The 16,308-nt window shown below is 40.7% G+C and overlaps 1 protein-coding gene across 6 annotated transcripts in view; it reads right to left on the reverse strand.

The window, feature by feature from the left end:
* Positions 1 to 16,308, reverse strand: part of USF3 (upstream transcription factor family member 3) — a 33,231-nt gene extending 16,923 nt beyond the window's left edge. For 3 of the 6 annotated variants that reach the window (XM_030463668.1, XM_030463632.1, XM_030463636.1), the window contains exons 1-3: positions 16,222 to 16,308; positions 3,151 to 3,215; positions 1,012 to 1,040 (exon numbers count right to left, since the gene is read on the reverse strand). In XM_030463668.1, coding sequence (XP_030319528.1) covers positions 1,012 to 1,040; positions 3,151 to 3,215; positions 16,222 to 16,269 — 142 coding nt within the window. In that variant the 5' untranslated portion in view covers positions 16,270 to 16,308. Of the gene's footprint in view, positions 1 to 1,011; positions 1,041 to 3,150; positions 3,216 to 4,029; positions 4,157 to 15,714; positions 15,915 to 16,162 lie in introns of those variants that run through there. The other 3 variants (XM_030463643.1, XM_030463652.1, XM_030463660.1) reach the window with 3 other exon arrangements.

Consider the following 16,308-nt stretch of genomic DNA (forward strand, 5'->3'; position numbering starts at 1 on the left):
TTTCCATGCTTCTACTCAGCTTGCTTGGGTATTCATGACTAAGCAAGCTACAGGGCTGGAGGGAGCTGGTCCCCCCAGCCTTCCAGAGTTCAGCCCCATACCTGAAGGCTTTGGAAAGCCATAGACAAGTGAAACAGGAACTGAGAATCAGAATGAGGTTAGCAATCTTAAAAGTAAACTTGACAAGACTATTTCTTTATACTTCTTAATTGCTAAGAAGTTTGCCACACCCTGGGCACAGCCCCACCAGCATTATATGCCACATCCTGCACATGGAAACTACTCAGTGGTTTTTCCAGTTGAATGTGAAGATCACACAGTACTGCTGTTAAATAAAAGAAGAACTGGAATCAATTTCTTAGGATGAACCAGGCCCCCAAGCCTGTCAGACCCTTTCCCAGTCCATCCTGCTGGTGCTAATTGCAGATGTCACTGGAGCCACACAATGCCAGAAATAAAAAGGCTGCATGCTGCCCAAGGGATGTGGCTCCTGCAACATCCAGAGGGTCAACATACACACAGAATTTCTGGGATGCCAAAGCCTAGGCTGGTGCCTCAGGGACAGACTACAGGAATATTTATAATACAGGGAACCTATAAAGCTCTCATGTTAGTTATCCATCTCTAGCCTGTTTAACTGTTTGGCTCTTTAAGAGAGGTGGGTGCTATTTGCATGTGAATGCCTGTGCATTTATTTTTCTTTAGAATTAAAACCAACTGAAACTATTTACTACTTAGATTACTAGCAATGGAAAAATGTGTCATGGTCCTACTTTCATACTTGGGTGTGCTACTGTAACCTTGTACTATGGAAAACAGCAAACGAGAGACTAATCAAGAAGCCATTCTGCACAGATATTACATGCAAGGTCACAGTAAGGTTTGGTAGGGTGGGTTTTTTTGATGTGATAAAACTCCTACAGAGGAACCTTCTCATTGCAAAATATGTTTTCTTAGTTCAAAGCATCTGTGCTTATTTCCAGATCAAACAACAAAGCATAATGTTCTTACCTGCATTATGTGTCTCTCGGTTTTTCTTTCTGTGAAGCATAAAGGGAAAACAGTAATGTGAAACAGAAGGGAAAAAATCTGCACACAAGTGTCTAATTTATCATTTCTGCTACAGCTAAAAATACTAAATATTATATTCTGCTCTGTAAACAAGAATGTAGTACAAGTCACATTCACAAGGACTGGATTTAGACACTGGTATTAATTAGTTCCTGACAAGAATTCATTTGTGTTGGTACTTCAGTAAATTTCAGCATGAGAAAGTATAGTATAATACCCCATTTGATTACTGTTACATATATTTACAGGGCAGAGCTAGATTTTTAATTTCTATTTTAGCAACAATTATCCAGTAGCCTCAACTATCGAACTATTTAGAGTTCAATAAGGCCAAATAATAAAAACACAGAACTAATTTCTGAGCAACAGCATAGTTAATTATTTGTTGAAACACTAATGCTCATTAGATTAATGAAACAGGGAAAAATAGTCACACAAAATTCATTTGTCCAGACACATTACCTTCAAACATCATACCCTCTGCGATCAAACACGCTTCCTTTGTGTAAAAAACCAGAATTACCATTCCTCTGCAGTTGTCTTTACATCCTCAAAATTCTGCCTACATGTAACTGGGTGTGTGAGAGTTGCTTTCAGACGTGTGCTTGGAATTTCTGGACCTAAGGCAGCCAGGTCAGAATCATTGTGCAATGCCTGAAATTGCTTTGCTGGAAGTCAATAAATCCCACATGCGTACTCTACATATATAAATCACATGTACCATACACATGCAGTGCGACAAGTACTTTCAGGAAGTAAAGAAAAGCATGTGTTTTCTGGAAGAAATATTCCAGGAAAAAAACCCCAAACTTTAAAAAGATTTCTGTCCAGCAGAACACTCTCAGTCCAGTTGTTTGGCTAGAATATGCAAAAAACAGAGCAACATCTTCAGTTCTCCTTTTGCACTCTTACAGCACAGTCCAAATGTAACAAGGAATCCAAAGTCAGAATGCAAAACACATCCAGATGATGTGTGAGTATAATTGGGCATGTAGGCTTTATGCTTTGAATTGATACACATTTATTCTGGTAACTTGCCAAAAGTAGTGTGCATCTCGAGTAATTTGGACAATGAATACAAGAGAGTAATGTTACTGTAGATGGTCTGACCTGGAGCCATTTGCTAAGAAATAATGCTTAACGATGAACATTTTCAATTCAAATAAATGTCAACTGAAGCCAGCACATCTGTTGCACAACTATTCAGGAAGTGATGAATCTTCTGTTAACTGAAAATTTCACTACCATAGCAGGAATGAATGCACATAAACTATAATTTTAAATGGTTTCATATTTTACAGAAAATTAGTTTTCTCACTTATATCCAAAACAATCTCCCACTCAGAACTGATTATACTTCCTAAATATACACATGATTACAAAGGCTGGAGAGACTCAGCTGCCCTTTGATACCCATTACCAACAGACAATCCAAAATATTCTATTAGTGGGGTAAAAAGGAGTCAGAACATCCCAGATGACAAAAAATTTCTGTAGCCCAAATCAGTGATCTCTCTGAATCTTCCCTATCATATCTCATATCGTACATGTCCACCTAGCATAAGATGGATGCTGTATTTAACAATGGACTGAAGGATTACCTGACAAGTAAGAAATTAGTTCAACATGCTAACACAAAGGAACAAAAACCTGGAAAACTTGCAATGAGCTCTAAGTCACTTTGTTGTAAATTTTCATCATAATGTTGCTGTTCAACCTCTAAATATATTTTAAATCCCAGCAGGGATCTGATGTGCAAGATCCAGATTCCATTGGAAATTGAGGAAGGGATTGAAATTATTCTGCCAAAATGAATATAGTGATCCCCCAAGATCTACAAGGAGTCTTCACAATCACACAGTCTGCACAGAACCACTGTTCCCCAGGTAGACATGTCTCTGACATACAACTCTGCATAGATAGGAGAAGAGAGAAATGGGGTTTTGCAGCCACAGTTCCTAAACTTTAAAACCTGGTCAACCCTTAGAACCAATATCCTTATTGGGAAACATTTAGCTAGACACTTGACTGTGACAGATTACAGAACTACAAAACAATCTATTCCCCACAGAAACTCACCGATGTTGCTTCTTAGTAGGTGTCTCATTCTCTGTCATCTCTGGCATGGTTTCGGAGAAGAGAGCCTGAAGAAAAATGTGGCATGAATTAACAACAGCTTCACTCTTCTGAATTCTTAGCACATGACATTAATTACATATCTTTGCCTTTGGCCATAAAAACAGGGCCATGCTACATTGTATGCAAACGTCTATAATCTTGATGCCCAGCAGCTGGTGATGCAATGATGCAAGCATGAAAAATTAAGTACATTCCCTAGTAGAGCACTATGTGGGCCCCTGCTGCCTATGATAAACTGGTTTCCATCTACTCAATACTCAGTATTACTTCAAATATAAAAACAATTCTGATCCCAACTACTTTAAGGAAGCAAAAAGGAAAATTAGTTTATGATTGGTTTTTCAATGGGAGGAAGCACAACTGTTCCGAACTGAACATGCATTCAATTCCCAGTTCTAAATAAAGGGTGAATGCTAAGCAAAATAGAAGCTCCAGTGAGGATATTTTATAAAAATTATTTAAAGTGCTCGTAATGTAGCAAACTACAAATTACTGAATTAACACAGAGCTTAAAATGGCCCAAACCGATGCCCTGTGTTCTCATATATATAAAATTCAGATAAAAATAAAGTTATGAAATAAAGGTATACAACAGGTCCTCATCTTGAGCCTGTATTTAGACAAACAAAAACATTATGAAAAAAAAAAAATTAAATTAATGATGGCTCAACACGTATATACCAGAGAATTAATTTTGGAAAGCAAGTATGATGAAGCATATAGTAGATGACAACAGGAAAAAAAATAATAATCTGTTTCTTGATAAGGCTGAAGTCTCTATTTAGTTTCACGGTTCTGCTCATTCTCTCCCCCACCAACCTGTTACTGCAACTCTTCCCATGGGCCCTCAGACTCCTTGTGGATTCTCCTCTCCCTGGCTCCTCCTGGAAAGCTCATCTGCTTCTTTTAATAGGCTTTGTATCTTTAGGGCATTTGTTTGTTTGTACTGTAAGGAAGTGGGGGTGGTTTTTAATATAATTTTCAACACCAAACAGTTCTTAATGTAAACTGAGCCTACCATAACTGACACTGATGTCAAAAACAAGAGAAAAATAATCCCTACAAACCAGAAAGCCAGCCACCTACAGAGCTCCCAAAGCACTGAAGCATATACTTTGGAGAGGGCTCTGTGTATACACCTATGTATACCTGTGTGTAAAGTTATAGAAATACCTTTATTGTGCCAGAACAGAGCTTGGGTACACTTCTCCAGTCTTATAATCTAAAAGGTTACTAAAATGTAGTGCTCTTGTTCAGTAAAGATTAACTGAGAAGGAACACCAGGGCTGACGCTGTTTACCACTCTACCCCTTCTTAAGTACTTTCTCTATGTCTGTGAAGACACCGGATATGTTGGCAAACCACAAAGTAAAATAAACAGGTGATATCCTGCAAATAGATCCAGTGTGGAGAACACAAAGTGCCTGGTCTCTTCAGGAACCCAGTTCGACTCCCCCACCTACACAAGACAACAGTGTTCTCACCATCACAAAATTAAACACAATCCTCCAAAAGAAGTTACAGCACCACACCACTGGGTGTTACATACAGATTTCCCTTGCCTACCAGTGGGAGCACATCTCTTTCTATTTGTATTTCTCCACATTGCTTTTACCATGCTCACTGATCATGTTCTGTATAAATTATGAAAAAAACTGACAGAGATAACAGAGCTTTTCACTGTGGAAGAACATAGTGGTGCAACTTCACCCTCTCTTAAATTACCTACTGACACTTCATCTTAAAAACTGATTTCTTCTCCTTTAAATCCATTTAGCTTAATTCACTAACAATTTAATTTTGTTTACATGTAAGAAGACAAGTCTGGTTGGTATCTTAGACACTCCATGCTAGTGAAAATTCAGAACTCTGAAAGTTGGGAAAGCCAGTTTCCCACCCAAGGCACCTATAACTTTTCTCTCCTGTGCATATCTGGTGATGTCAGTAGTACTCTCCCTGGGAGAGTTTAGCAGGTGTGCAATTCTGATTATTAAAAAAAAAAAACAGTAAATCTTGTTAGAGCTCAGCCACCTGCTGGCAACTAGAGAGATGTTCACACATACTTAGTACACTACACACCTTGTTTCAATGGGTTCTCTTCAGCTGTGTCAAAACAGATCAACAGAATCTATATCCAGTGAGACCATCAGCAAAGACATGAGCTAAAGCAGCTAAGCTGGGAACACTAGACTCTTGTATCTCCATCATATTTTCTTTTTCAGGTAAAATCAAGGGGGCAAATGGGTGATTTAATTTAATTTAGCATACACAGTACTACTTCTGTGTAGGGGGTAAGGATATGAGCACGGTTCTGGTACAGCACAGCTCACAAACATTGTTTTGAAAAAGAGAGATGCCAGATTGCATTGTGTGGCAGTCATGTATCCTGTTTCTTCACTTTCTGCACCACCTGTAATGACAGAGTTGATGTATCTGTTATTGGGCATTACTAGACCATGTGTGCTGGAAATCAGATCAAAAAGATCAAAGAGCTCTCAGTTTCAGTGAGCTTAGCCTTTTTGAAAGACTAATATATTCACCAAGAAACCATGTTTTTTTAATCTGGCAAATTCATAAATTCATACAACTTCAGAAACATACGAGTGCATTTTATAGAGTAAGCATTAACGTGAATTTAGATAGCCTGTTACCATGCAAAGCTGCAGGAAAAAGCACAACTACAACAAGGTAAAGGCTGTACACAAATACTCTCCTCAAAAGAGTAACAGCTCTTTTGAGTCCAGCTGCTTCCCCCTACATACAGTCTAGATCATATCCACAAGCCCATCTTCACCCTGCCCCAAGTCTTCAGCCTTCATACACAGGCTCCCCATACTCCTATACTCTGCTCAGGGTCCATGTCCCCTTAGCTCAATTCTTATTCCTACTAGTAGCCTCTCTGTTTCCTGAAGTCACGACCTACAGTTTTCTGATTGCTATGTTTCTTCCTTCTTAGCAAATACCTTGAATGATTCAGCAATGCACAGCAATACATTCCAAATGTATTTGTAAAGACAGGCAAGGTCCTAGTGGAAGTTTACGCTGAAACCTATTAATACAGCCTGTAACCATTTGTTTGATCCTGAGGAAACAGAAAGTCCTATTTAAAAGGTGCCAAAGGTCCCCTTTCCTTTCTTCCTCTCCTGCTCTTTTTTAAAAAAATTATGTCAAAGTGATAGCATTCCCAGCATATTTCTAGCCAGGGTAGAAATAAACCCAAATTGTTTTGAAATTTCTTGTCTACCACCCATCTTTGCAGGTATTATTCAGCAACTGATTTTATGAAATATTTTCTTCAAAACACACACACCCAGCAAAGTAAGCTTTTTATGAAGAAAAATGTTACTTTACATTACTTTATTTGGCATTAAGTTTCCACTCTTTATTTTCGAAGTGTTTCCAAACTTAATTTTAAAAGAACATAACTCTTCCGATCTGCTATTTTCAGCTATACAAACCATTATTCCTCAAATTAGTAGAGCTACTCCATTATTCTGTATGAGGCATAAAGAATCTTTTTAATACACAGCTGTGCATATTGTGTAAAACTACCAGCAATCCAAATCTTTCTCTTAAAAGTCTTTAGCAAGCTTATGTAGGTACATTGCTGCAATGTTCTTACTAGTTTAGCACACCTTGAGCAGTTAGCCACTACTTACAGCCAAGATCAATTCCCAAGCATAGATAATAACTACTCAAATGCTATTTTTTTCCCCTGCAAGACAGTGTCCTCTTCATTTGAATGACTGCTGGAGATCTCTTTCCAATCTGCCATATATTTTGAAAGAAGGTGAGCTTCAACCAGAGACTTAATCTGAGTTTTTAATTACAAGCAAGGTGCCCTTGAGATAAAGAAATCCCATAATTTATTGCCTTTTCTTTGCTTTTATTCTCCCTTGAAACACTTCTATTCTAATTTTGTATTTACCTTATAAAATGATTGCAGCAAATGAAACTCAAAACCTTACCTTTGTGATTGTTAACTAAGTATATGAAATACTTTTGTTTATAAAAGTAACCTGTTAAGTTAAGCCTACTTACAGGAAACTGAAAAGGACTGTTTTTCCTGGTAAAGAATAAAAATCCCTTTGATATCTTTCTGGTTTCTGAAGAAACCAAAATTTTCTTATTATGGCACTGTGTCTCTTCATCTACCCACTCAACAACAGCTGGACCCACTGACTGACCTAAATGAAACCTCTCAAAGGTCCCAGATGTTCACAGAAACCTGGGACTGAGCAGAGGGCAAGTGAGGTCAGTGCTGACACCACAGGTAGGAGACTGGATATCACTGGGTCTGCGACCAGCTCCATAGCACGTATGTGCTGGCTGACCAGCTGGCATCAGACCAGGCATAACACCCACCACCTTTTGCCAAGCAGGATATACAAGGGACTAAAGGGCAGAAGACAGCCATCTCGACTTTTCAGAGTACTGATGCAAACCAGCTGACAGTTTCCTAGGACAACCGGACTGTCCCCATAGCTTCTGCTAAAGTTGAAGAAAACCAATGCCAGTGAGCTAAAACTTGCTACACAATCCACTTTTTTTTTTTTTTTTAAGGTATCTGCAATATTAACAAATGGAAAAAAACTTCGCTGGTTTTAGAATTTTTTCCTTGTCTCTGCAGTACGTTCAAAATAGAAAGTTATTTTCCAACAGTAGATAGGTATCTAATTATGATACACTTGACAAAGAAGTCAAAAAGTCTAATCTGATGGTGAAGGCTAAGTGGATACAAAGTGGATTGCAGACAGCTTCCTCCCAGAACAGTCATTACTTTTTATGTGGGTTAGCTTACCTGTACTAGATGACAAAGATTGTCTGTGCCAAGGCTGAGAGTGGTCCCGCCCCAGTGCAAGAGCACCTATTGGTGAGACAAATCTTACTGGCAGCATGTTGCCTAAACAACAAATAATTTATTTTTCCTAAAAAAAACCCCTGAAACACGTAAGTCATCTTGGTCCCTGAATTCTGGGACCAAAATGATTACGTATAACTGAGGAAGCCATGCAATTATGAAAGCTGTATTTGAAACACCAAAAACCCAATGGACAATAGCAGAGGCTACAGTTTCTGTAATAACCAGTGTAATTCTGCCTTCTGATGTGACTTTTACCTCAAAATGAGGTATTTAAATAACAATACTTTTTCATAGGGCTTGAATATCAATTTAAAATCAAAACAGAAGTTTTCTTTTTGGTCACATTGGTAAATTCATAATACTATTCTCTGCTTCATTTTTTTGTTTTTACCTGGGCTCTCCTTTGTTCTCCACCTACACAGGATCCTCACATAGTCTGTTTATAAAACTGCATAAGGTCCTGAGGAGGTATCAAGTGATTCTCTGATAGATATGCCAGACACACAGAAACATGCTAAAACAAGTTGCTGCTCTCTCCTGAGGTTCCTAACAAGCAGTGCAAAACATCCTAGAGCTGAAACATCCAAAGAGCTTATGGGTCAGTTTTAAAATTCATCTTCTCTGATCCAAGTCATTGAGTGAACTTCTTCAATGTTTTATAGCTTGGGGTATGAAAAAAATCAATCACAAACTAAGAACCTGTAGAAGGCTAATTACACAGGAAGTGATATTTTATCTACAAAGCTCCTTTACAACATGCATAGGAGATCTACCCTGAGATTTGGTTACAAATCTTGACCTTCCACTGTAAGGGATTTCCCTATGAATATTAATGGACTAAATGCAAAAATGGCTGAGGTAGAAAGTATTCCAAAACAGTATTTTGGTTTTAAAGTTTAAGCTGATCAGACTTAATTCCCAGCTCCACTGTTAAGACACATAATTTTTAAGTATGTTCACCTTGCAAGAATTAATGAAACCTGTCTTCAGCTTTCAGAACCATGGGAACTGTCAACTGCATGGAAGTGCTTCCAAAGCACCTGTCCAGTCTACTGCCACATCCTTCAGAACAGGCCCGGACATTATTCCAGAAGTGGTACTTTCACTATCACCAGCTGTAATGAGTTTCAAAAAAAACCCTGCACACACTCTGCACCCAAGCCCAACAAAACCAAACAAAAAACCCCACAACTTTGCAATGTATGTTTCATTCCAGGCTCCTCACAAAAGACAGAAGAGGGCTCATTCTCTTTCACAACCTCAACAGTATTTTGCACTTTTATTCCTTGAAGGTTTTTTCTATATAAAGTGGGTCCACCAGGCAACTGCTTCTGTTCCAGGAATAAAAGACTCATTTTGTGATCTAGATGTTTGACAAATAGTTATAAACAATACTGGCAAGGATAAAGCTGAAAATGGTTTCAATTAGATTTAACAGAGGAGAGAGATACAAACTCAAGATAATCTGAGCCTGGGCAACCAGGGAAAGCAGGTATCCTTTCTTATCAGCTGCTTTCCACAAGGAAACTAAAAAGCAAGATCAGTGTGTGTTAGACACCAGAAAATGGAAGCACTAATTGCAAATCTGTAGGAAACATGGATTCATTAATTCCACCACTTCAGGAACTAGTTATTAATCTTAGAAGAATTACTGTACATGAGCTGTTCAGGGGTAAATAAGTAGCTAGTCCAAAAGCACTAGACAAAGCAATAAGACTACTGTAGAACTTCAGCACTGACAACAAAACAGAAATTAAAACCCGTTTTCCAAGTTATTACTTTGCAGAGGTCTAAAAGGAATAGGTAAAGGGAAGGGACAGATTTATACCATGATCTTACGAGTTTTACTTCATTAGAAAATCATTCTATAAAATTAAAATGCCTTCTTTTTCTTTCACTGCTTGAAATCACCTCTCTATTGCCACCTGTGACTGACTTGGCAAAGATATTTCGAAATGAAACCAGAAAAATGAGATCTCAGTTGTGATCCTTAGCAAGGGACAGCTCAAACACATTGATTTTTCCAAGCTGAGACATAGGGTTTTCAGATACCCAGCCAGAATAAAAAAGAAAAGCCACCAAGTAGAGGAAGATGGACTATAAAGCCCTTTGAGATAATTTACAGGTAGGACTCTCTGTAACTTGCCAAACATAGCAAGTATAAAGCATGACTTTGACAGTCACCACTGTTTCAGATAAAAGCAATACTTAATAATCCAAGTCAGCTGTTGAGATTGAGCATCACTTTCAGTCACAGACTTAGACAAAAACAAAACCAAGAAGCTCTCAACTCTCCCCCACTTTCATTTATACACCCACTAATACCTGACAGCTGCCTCCAACAGAAGTTTTGAATTTCAGCCATGGAGAGCAAGTGTTACGGGCATTACTGGTCAGAATCTTAAAGGGAGAGCTGCAGCCCCCAGCTAATATTGCAAAGAAATTTCAACTCAGAAGTACATGTGCTGACTGAATGCTGGTGAGCACTACACCAAATAGAAATTATTGCAACATTTTAAAATAGTCTGGATAGAAATAGTAGCAGCTGCAGCTGTAACTAAAGACAGCAGTGACAGACAACAGTTATGTAGGTGTGACTGCAGTGCTATAAATGCTGACTTCTTAAATTTTATGCACTCCTCTGAGATTTTCTTGAGTTCTGAAGTAGATTAGGGTATTACAGAATCATGAAATGGTTGAGGCTGGATGGGACCTCTAGAGATCATCTGATCCAACCTTCTCCTGCTCAAGCAGGGCCACCTAGAGCCAGTGGCCCAAGACCACATCCAGATAATTTTTGCACATCTCCAAGAATGAAGACTCCACATCATCCCTGCATAACCTGCTCCAGGGCTCGGTCACCCTCACAGTAAAAAAACAAAAAAAGTATTTCCTGATGTTCAGATGAAGTCTTCTGCATTCCAATTTGTGTCTACTACATCTTGTCTTGTCACTGCACAATGCTGAAAAACACCTGTCTCCATCCTCTTTGTTCCCTCCCTTCAGGTATTTATCTTGATGAGATACCTCCTAAGCCTTCTCTTCTCCAGACTGAACAGTCCCAGCTCTCTCAGCTTCTCCTCAGAGGAGAGATGTTCCAGTCCTTTCACTGTTTTTGAGACTCCTCTTTGGATCCTTTTCAGTTTGTCCATCTCTCTCTCTTGTTCTGTGGAGCCCTGGATACAGCATTACAAGCATGGACTCACCAGTCCTGAATCAATTGGTCGGGCAGGACCATGTCTCTCGACTGGCTGGCAATGCTTTGCTTCATGCGGGCCAGGATACCATTTCCCTTCTTCACAGCAAAGTCATATTGTTGGCTCATTTTTAACTTTGTGACCATGAGGACACACAGTTGCTTCCTAGTTAGGCGGCCCCAAGACTTCACACTTCCTCTTGTTGAACTCCATGAGGTTCCTGTCAGCCCCTTTCTTCAGTTTGTTGAGGTCCCTCTATATGGCAGCATGACCTAGTATGATCCCAAATTAGATAAAATTCTCCAGCTATACAGAAAGTTTCAGAATTTACAAGCAAGAGACTTACATAGAAGAATAAAGCATTTAAAATACAGATATCTAACATTTAAACAGCATCTCCAAATATTATGGATCTTCCAACAGTGAAAAAAATTGTGTTCTTAATCTTGCTGCTGATCTGAAGTCTCCTGATGTTGACCTAGCATCATCTTATTATTGCAGCAAGTGAGTAAGAACTAGTATGGAGCAAAAGGCAATTTCCAACCAATCTAAGATTTGTGTTCAATTTCAAACAACTTCGCCCATGCATGAAAGCAAAACAGAGCCCAACTTCAAAGATTGGCAGCTGGCATGAATTAAATGTCTCATAAGCCACTCACTCACTACAGACCACAGATGCATCCTGATCCTCCAAATGAATGATGTTATTTTCACTTTAAAATTCACTTCCTTGAAGAAGAAAAAACTTCCAAAAGTTCTTCTCTTCCTATAGTGCCTTTACATTGCTTTTAATAGTGCCAGCAGTCCAAAGAACAATGTTTTCAATGATGTTCTCAGGGCATTGCAAACCACACCAATGACTTTCAGATCTCAAGATCTGAGAAATCTGGTAAAACCCAACAGACCCACACTCTAATCATTCCAGCCTCACTAAAGATGGACCACAAAGAACTCATTTTGGTATCAGAGTACTGGTATGATTGAGATGCACTTTCAGATGGCACTGATCTAAATTCATGGTCTTCATCTCTATCAACTAACCTGACAGAAGTTCAGTTAACTGTGTGAGAAAGGCACTTTTTAATAGGAAGCATGAAACATTTGTAACAATCTGCTACTTTTTTCTTAACTGAATCACAATGGCACACAGCACAACTGATGTGAGATATGGCTATCATATGTCATGGTTGCAAAAGTAACTCATTCATCTTTAAAGTCTAATGCCACAGTTTCTCAAACAGCAAATAAACAGAGTTTAGACACAATTTTTCAATCCTGTGCACACAGCAGAATCACCTTCCTGCTTACTGAGAGCACGACAACAGGGCCACCCTTGTAAAGTCAAACCAAAGTACTCTTTGGACACATGATACACACATATAAAAGCTGGAATTGTATTTTAACTACCAAGTTAGGTCAGTATCATAAACAGGGCACTGCACAACATTTCTTAATCAGGGAGTTGTGAACTTTACATGATGCACTGCAATCTTAATCAAAGGAAGCCATACATCTCAGCCATTCAATCTGAAATATTTTCACTCAACTTTCCATAACATGCACACAACTCATGTTATGACTGATACCCTTCAGAATAGGAAAAAGTGTTCCTGAGGGATTTAACTTGAATAAAGGAGTCACAAATATGACAGAGGTGAAGAATGCTAGCACAGCAAATAAGTTATAAAGTGACCACCAATACCAAGGGTCAGCAGTCTTCAGGCTGTAGACAAGCATAACCCTGCCTTCAGAAGCCTGAGTTACAGCTGGACCGATTACGACATCATTAGGAACATTAAAGCTGTCAGATGCTATGCGTGCACACATATCCATTTTCATTTAACTACCTGGTTTGTAAACACAGTAGGCATGCCCCTCCTCTAGTGCTTTGATAACCAGGGACAATGCTCAATACTGTCTCAGCTGAAACACCATGCTGTGCTGCTTACTCACTGTCCTTCAAAGTGGCATGGAATTAATGAAATTTTTTACAAGTTCTTACAAAGCAAACAACTATGATTCATTAAGAATCCCTTCATATCAAATGCTACTTACACCACTCCCCAGTCATGTATCATTTATAAAGTTATTTTTAATACTATCTTGAATCCAAAAACTTTTTACAAAAACATGAGCACTACTGTACAAAATTTAAACCACTGATCAGTTCTTGTAAAATCCAGCACATCCCAGCTCTTGATTTCCCCATGTATTTGTTTTCTTTTAATCTATAGTGCTCAAACTGAACACATATATTGTATTATATTGCTTACTATGTCACACACCTTATGCCAATATACTTTGCAAAGTAAAATCATATTTAAATAGATCCCTACTCCAAATCAATTTGTTGCCTAATTTGTTATACTTCCAACACCTGGAAGCTGGAGGTGTTCTTTTGATTTCAGCATATGGAGTGGAGGAAACCAACAAAAAAAGAAACCATCAAAAGCAGCTCTTGAAATTCTCCCTTAATAAAAGCCTCAAGCACCCCCTACATTCATTTCTCCAAGATGAGACAAGGTGAAAAGAAATGGAGTACCCTGGCCAGCTGTGTCAGTAGAACACACTCACTGAAGTTTTGCCTTCTTGATCATAAGATGTCTTTGGAATTCCAGACTATGACTACGCTTCAGTTACAAATGTAGAGTTCACGATGCACACAGCTGGAGTGTGCCAGGCACACTTCACTGTGCCACCTGAGTGACAGTCACTTCAGTCTGTCCCAGATCAGCTCCTGGGAACACTACTTGGAACACCAGGAATCAAAGCCACAATCAAGCATTTGCATCCTAATTATCTCTTTGCTGCTGTCAGACTCCTCCAGGATCCACCAGCAGTTTTCACCTGCTCCACTAAAACCTTCCCCTGTACCTGTAACCTAAGGGAATAAATAAAGCTCTAAGAGAGTAAGTAATATCCAAATACTTCAAAGTTTGCAACTCTTCTGCAATACTCTTTTGCAATACTGCTTCACATACCTGATAAATTATTTTGAAGGTGTGCATCTTAAAATTGTGCTCACAACAAGAGCATTTTCTAAGCTTATTTCCTGTTCAGTGACAAATGTATTTCCAGTTGTCAAATCTATTTCATCCCAAAATGTACCTACGAATTATTATTATGGCACCAATTGAAATTTAAAATTAAAAATTCTAAATCCTTAGAATAATAAACATCTCCCCACAGGAAGTTCCTTCCTTCCAATTTGTCTGATAACTGCATGCAGTTCACAAAGAACAAACAATACCCTGTGGTTTGTTAAAGTGCTATGCTACGTAATCACATAAATAAGATCGTCCCAATGCACCATATTGTAAAAACACAGGTACAACCAAGCTTCCAAATGAAACTATTAAATTATCTGACTTCTGAATGCTTAACTGTGCAATCATTAAGTTAACTTTGTTGATAGTATTTAATAATCATGTGTCTGGGTGGAGCTGAACAGAAGGCTAAGCTACTAAGTGAAAAGCAAAGATAAAGACAAGTAAATTTCTGTGCACTTACAGACAGTGACTCAACACTCCACTGCTCCTTTCTTCTCCTGACTTCTACCTTTTTCCCTTCAAACTTCACAGGACAAACAAGCATTGTGTGCTATGGCTGTATTCAGCCACAGGTACAGTGAAGGACTCAGTTCACCTGTGCTGTCTGTCACGAGGAGGTGGATTCTAGGTGCTCTGACCTTAACTGCAAGCAGTAAATGTGACCTTATGTCACTTGTCAGATGTTGATTTCCATGAAACTAAGGACTTCAATCTCTTGTCATTGGCAAATTTGATAGAAATTGGCCAGAGAGCCAGGAGTACTAGGGGGAGAAGGAACAGAGTGTGTCCATATGCCTTCTTTCCTTAGGAGAACAAGGTGAACACACACCCAACAGGAAAAGTTAGTTTCCAGGGGCCAATTTCTGAATAAAAAACCTGCACTTTTACGTTATACTCTGAAGCTTACTAACTTCCATGTAGAGATGTCACAGAGAAGCAAAGCCCAGCACATTCTCTACCTTGGACGACACTGAACAGACTTCACATGTGAGATACGGAGCCTAAGCTTTGCTAACTTTCCCAACAACGATTTACGGCCAATTGCCCCACATCAACAAGAATTCAGAATGACAAAAACACACTGCTGCCCAAACTCCAAGTGCCTCCACGGTTACACTTTCCCCGATTACAGGCACCAGCACTTTGGGACCTCACTCGAGAAGAGCAGGAGGTGATCAGCACTCACAACCACAAAACTTCTCCCGGACCACAAGCCCGGCCGCCACCGCGATGCCCGCAGGAGCAACCGAGGGACAGCCAGACGCAACCACAAAGAGCCGCCGGTACTCCCCTACGAGAGAGGGGGGGGGGGCTGCACCTCCCAGGCCTGTTTCGGCTCCGCAGCCCGGACCCAAGCCCGATTTCCCCCCAGAGCGGGCAGGGGCGGTCGTACCTGGGCACACCGAGAGGCGCGGGCAAACAAAGGGCGGGCGGCCGCCTCCCGCGGCGCTCTGTCCCAAGCGGAGAAAGACGCGGAGCGGCCCCCGGCCCAGCCCGGTGCCCCGTCTTCCCCCCCCGCCGTGCCCAGACCGGGAGGCCCGCGGCGGCTCCCCGGGACTTGGGGAGGGGGGGGGGGGGCGGGAAAGAGAGGGAGGGGAGGCCCCGCGCGCTGCCGCCGTCACCAGGGCGACAGGGCCGAAGCCCCTCGCGCGCGGGAGGCGGCCGTTGCCAACGGCCTCCCGACAGCAACCGTCGCCGCGGGGGAGGGGAAGAAGGAGGAGGAGGAGGAGGGCGCCGCCGCCACCACCGGCAGCCCCGGCACAGCTGCTGCGGCCGCTCCCCGTTCTCCCCAACCTCCTCCTCCCCTTTTCCTCCTCCTCCTTCTCCCGCCTCCCGCTCACCACGCTCCGCTCTCAGCTCAGGCGGCAAGCCCACCCCCGCGGCAGCGCCCGGCACTCACGGGGGGACTGGGCGGGCTGAGGAGCGGCGGCCCCACCGCGGGGACCATTCTCCGAGCGGGCACCCCGTGTCAGCGCCTGCCGCTGCC

Source organism: Calypte anna, chromosome 1 (genome assembly GCF_003957555.1).
Source record: "Calypte anna isolate BGI_N300 chromosome 1, bCalAnn1_v1.p, whole genome shotgun sequence".
NCBI lineage: Eukaryota > Metazoa > Chordata > Aves > Apodiformes > Trochilidae > Calypte > Calypte anna.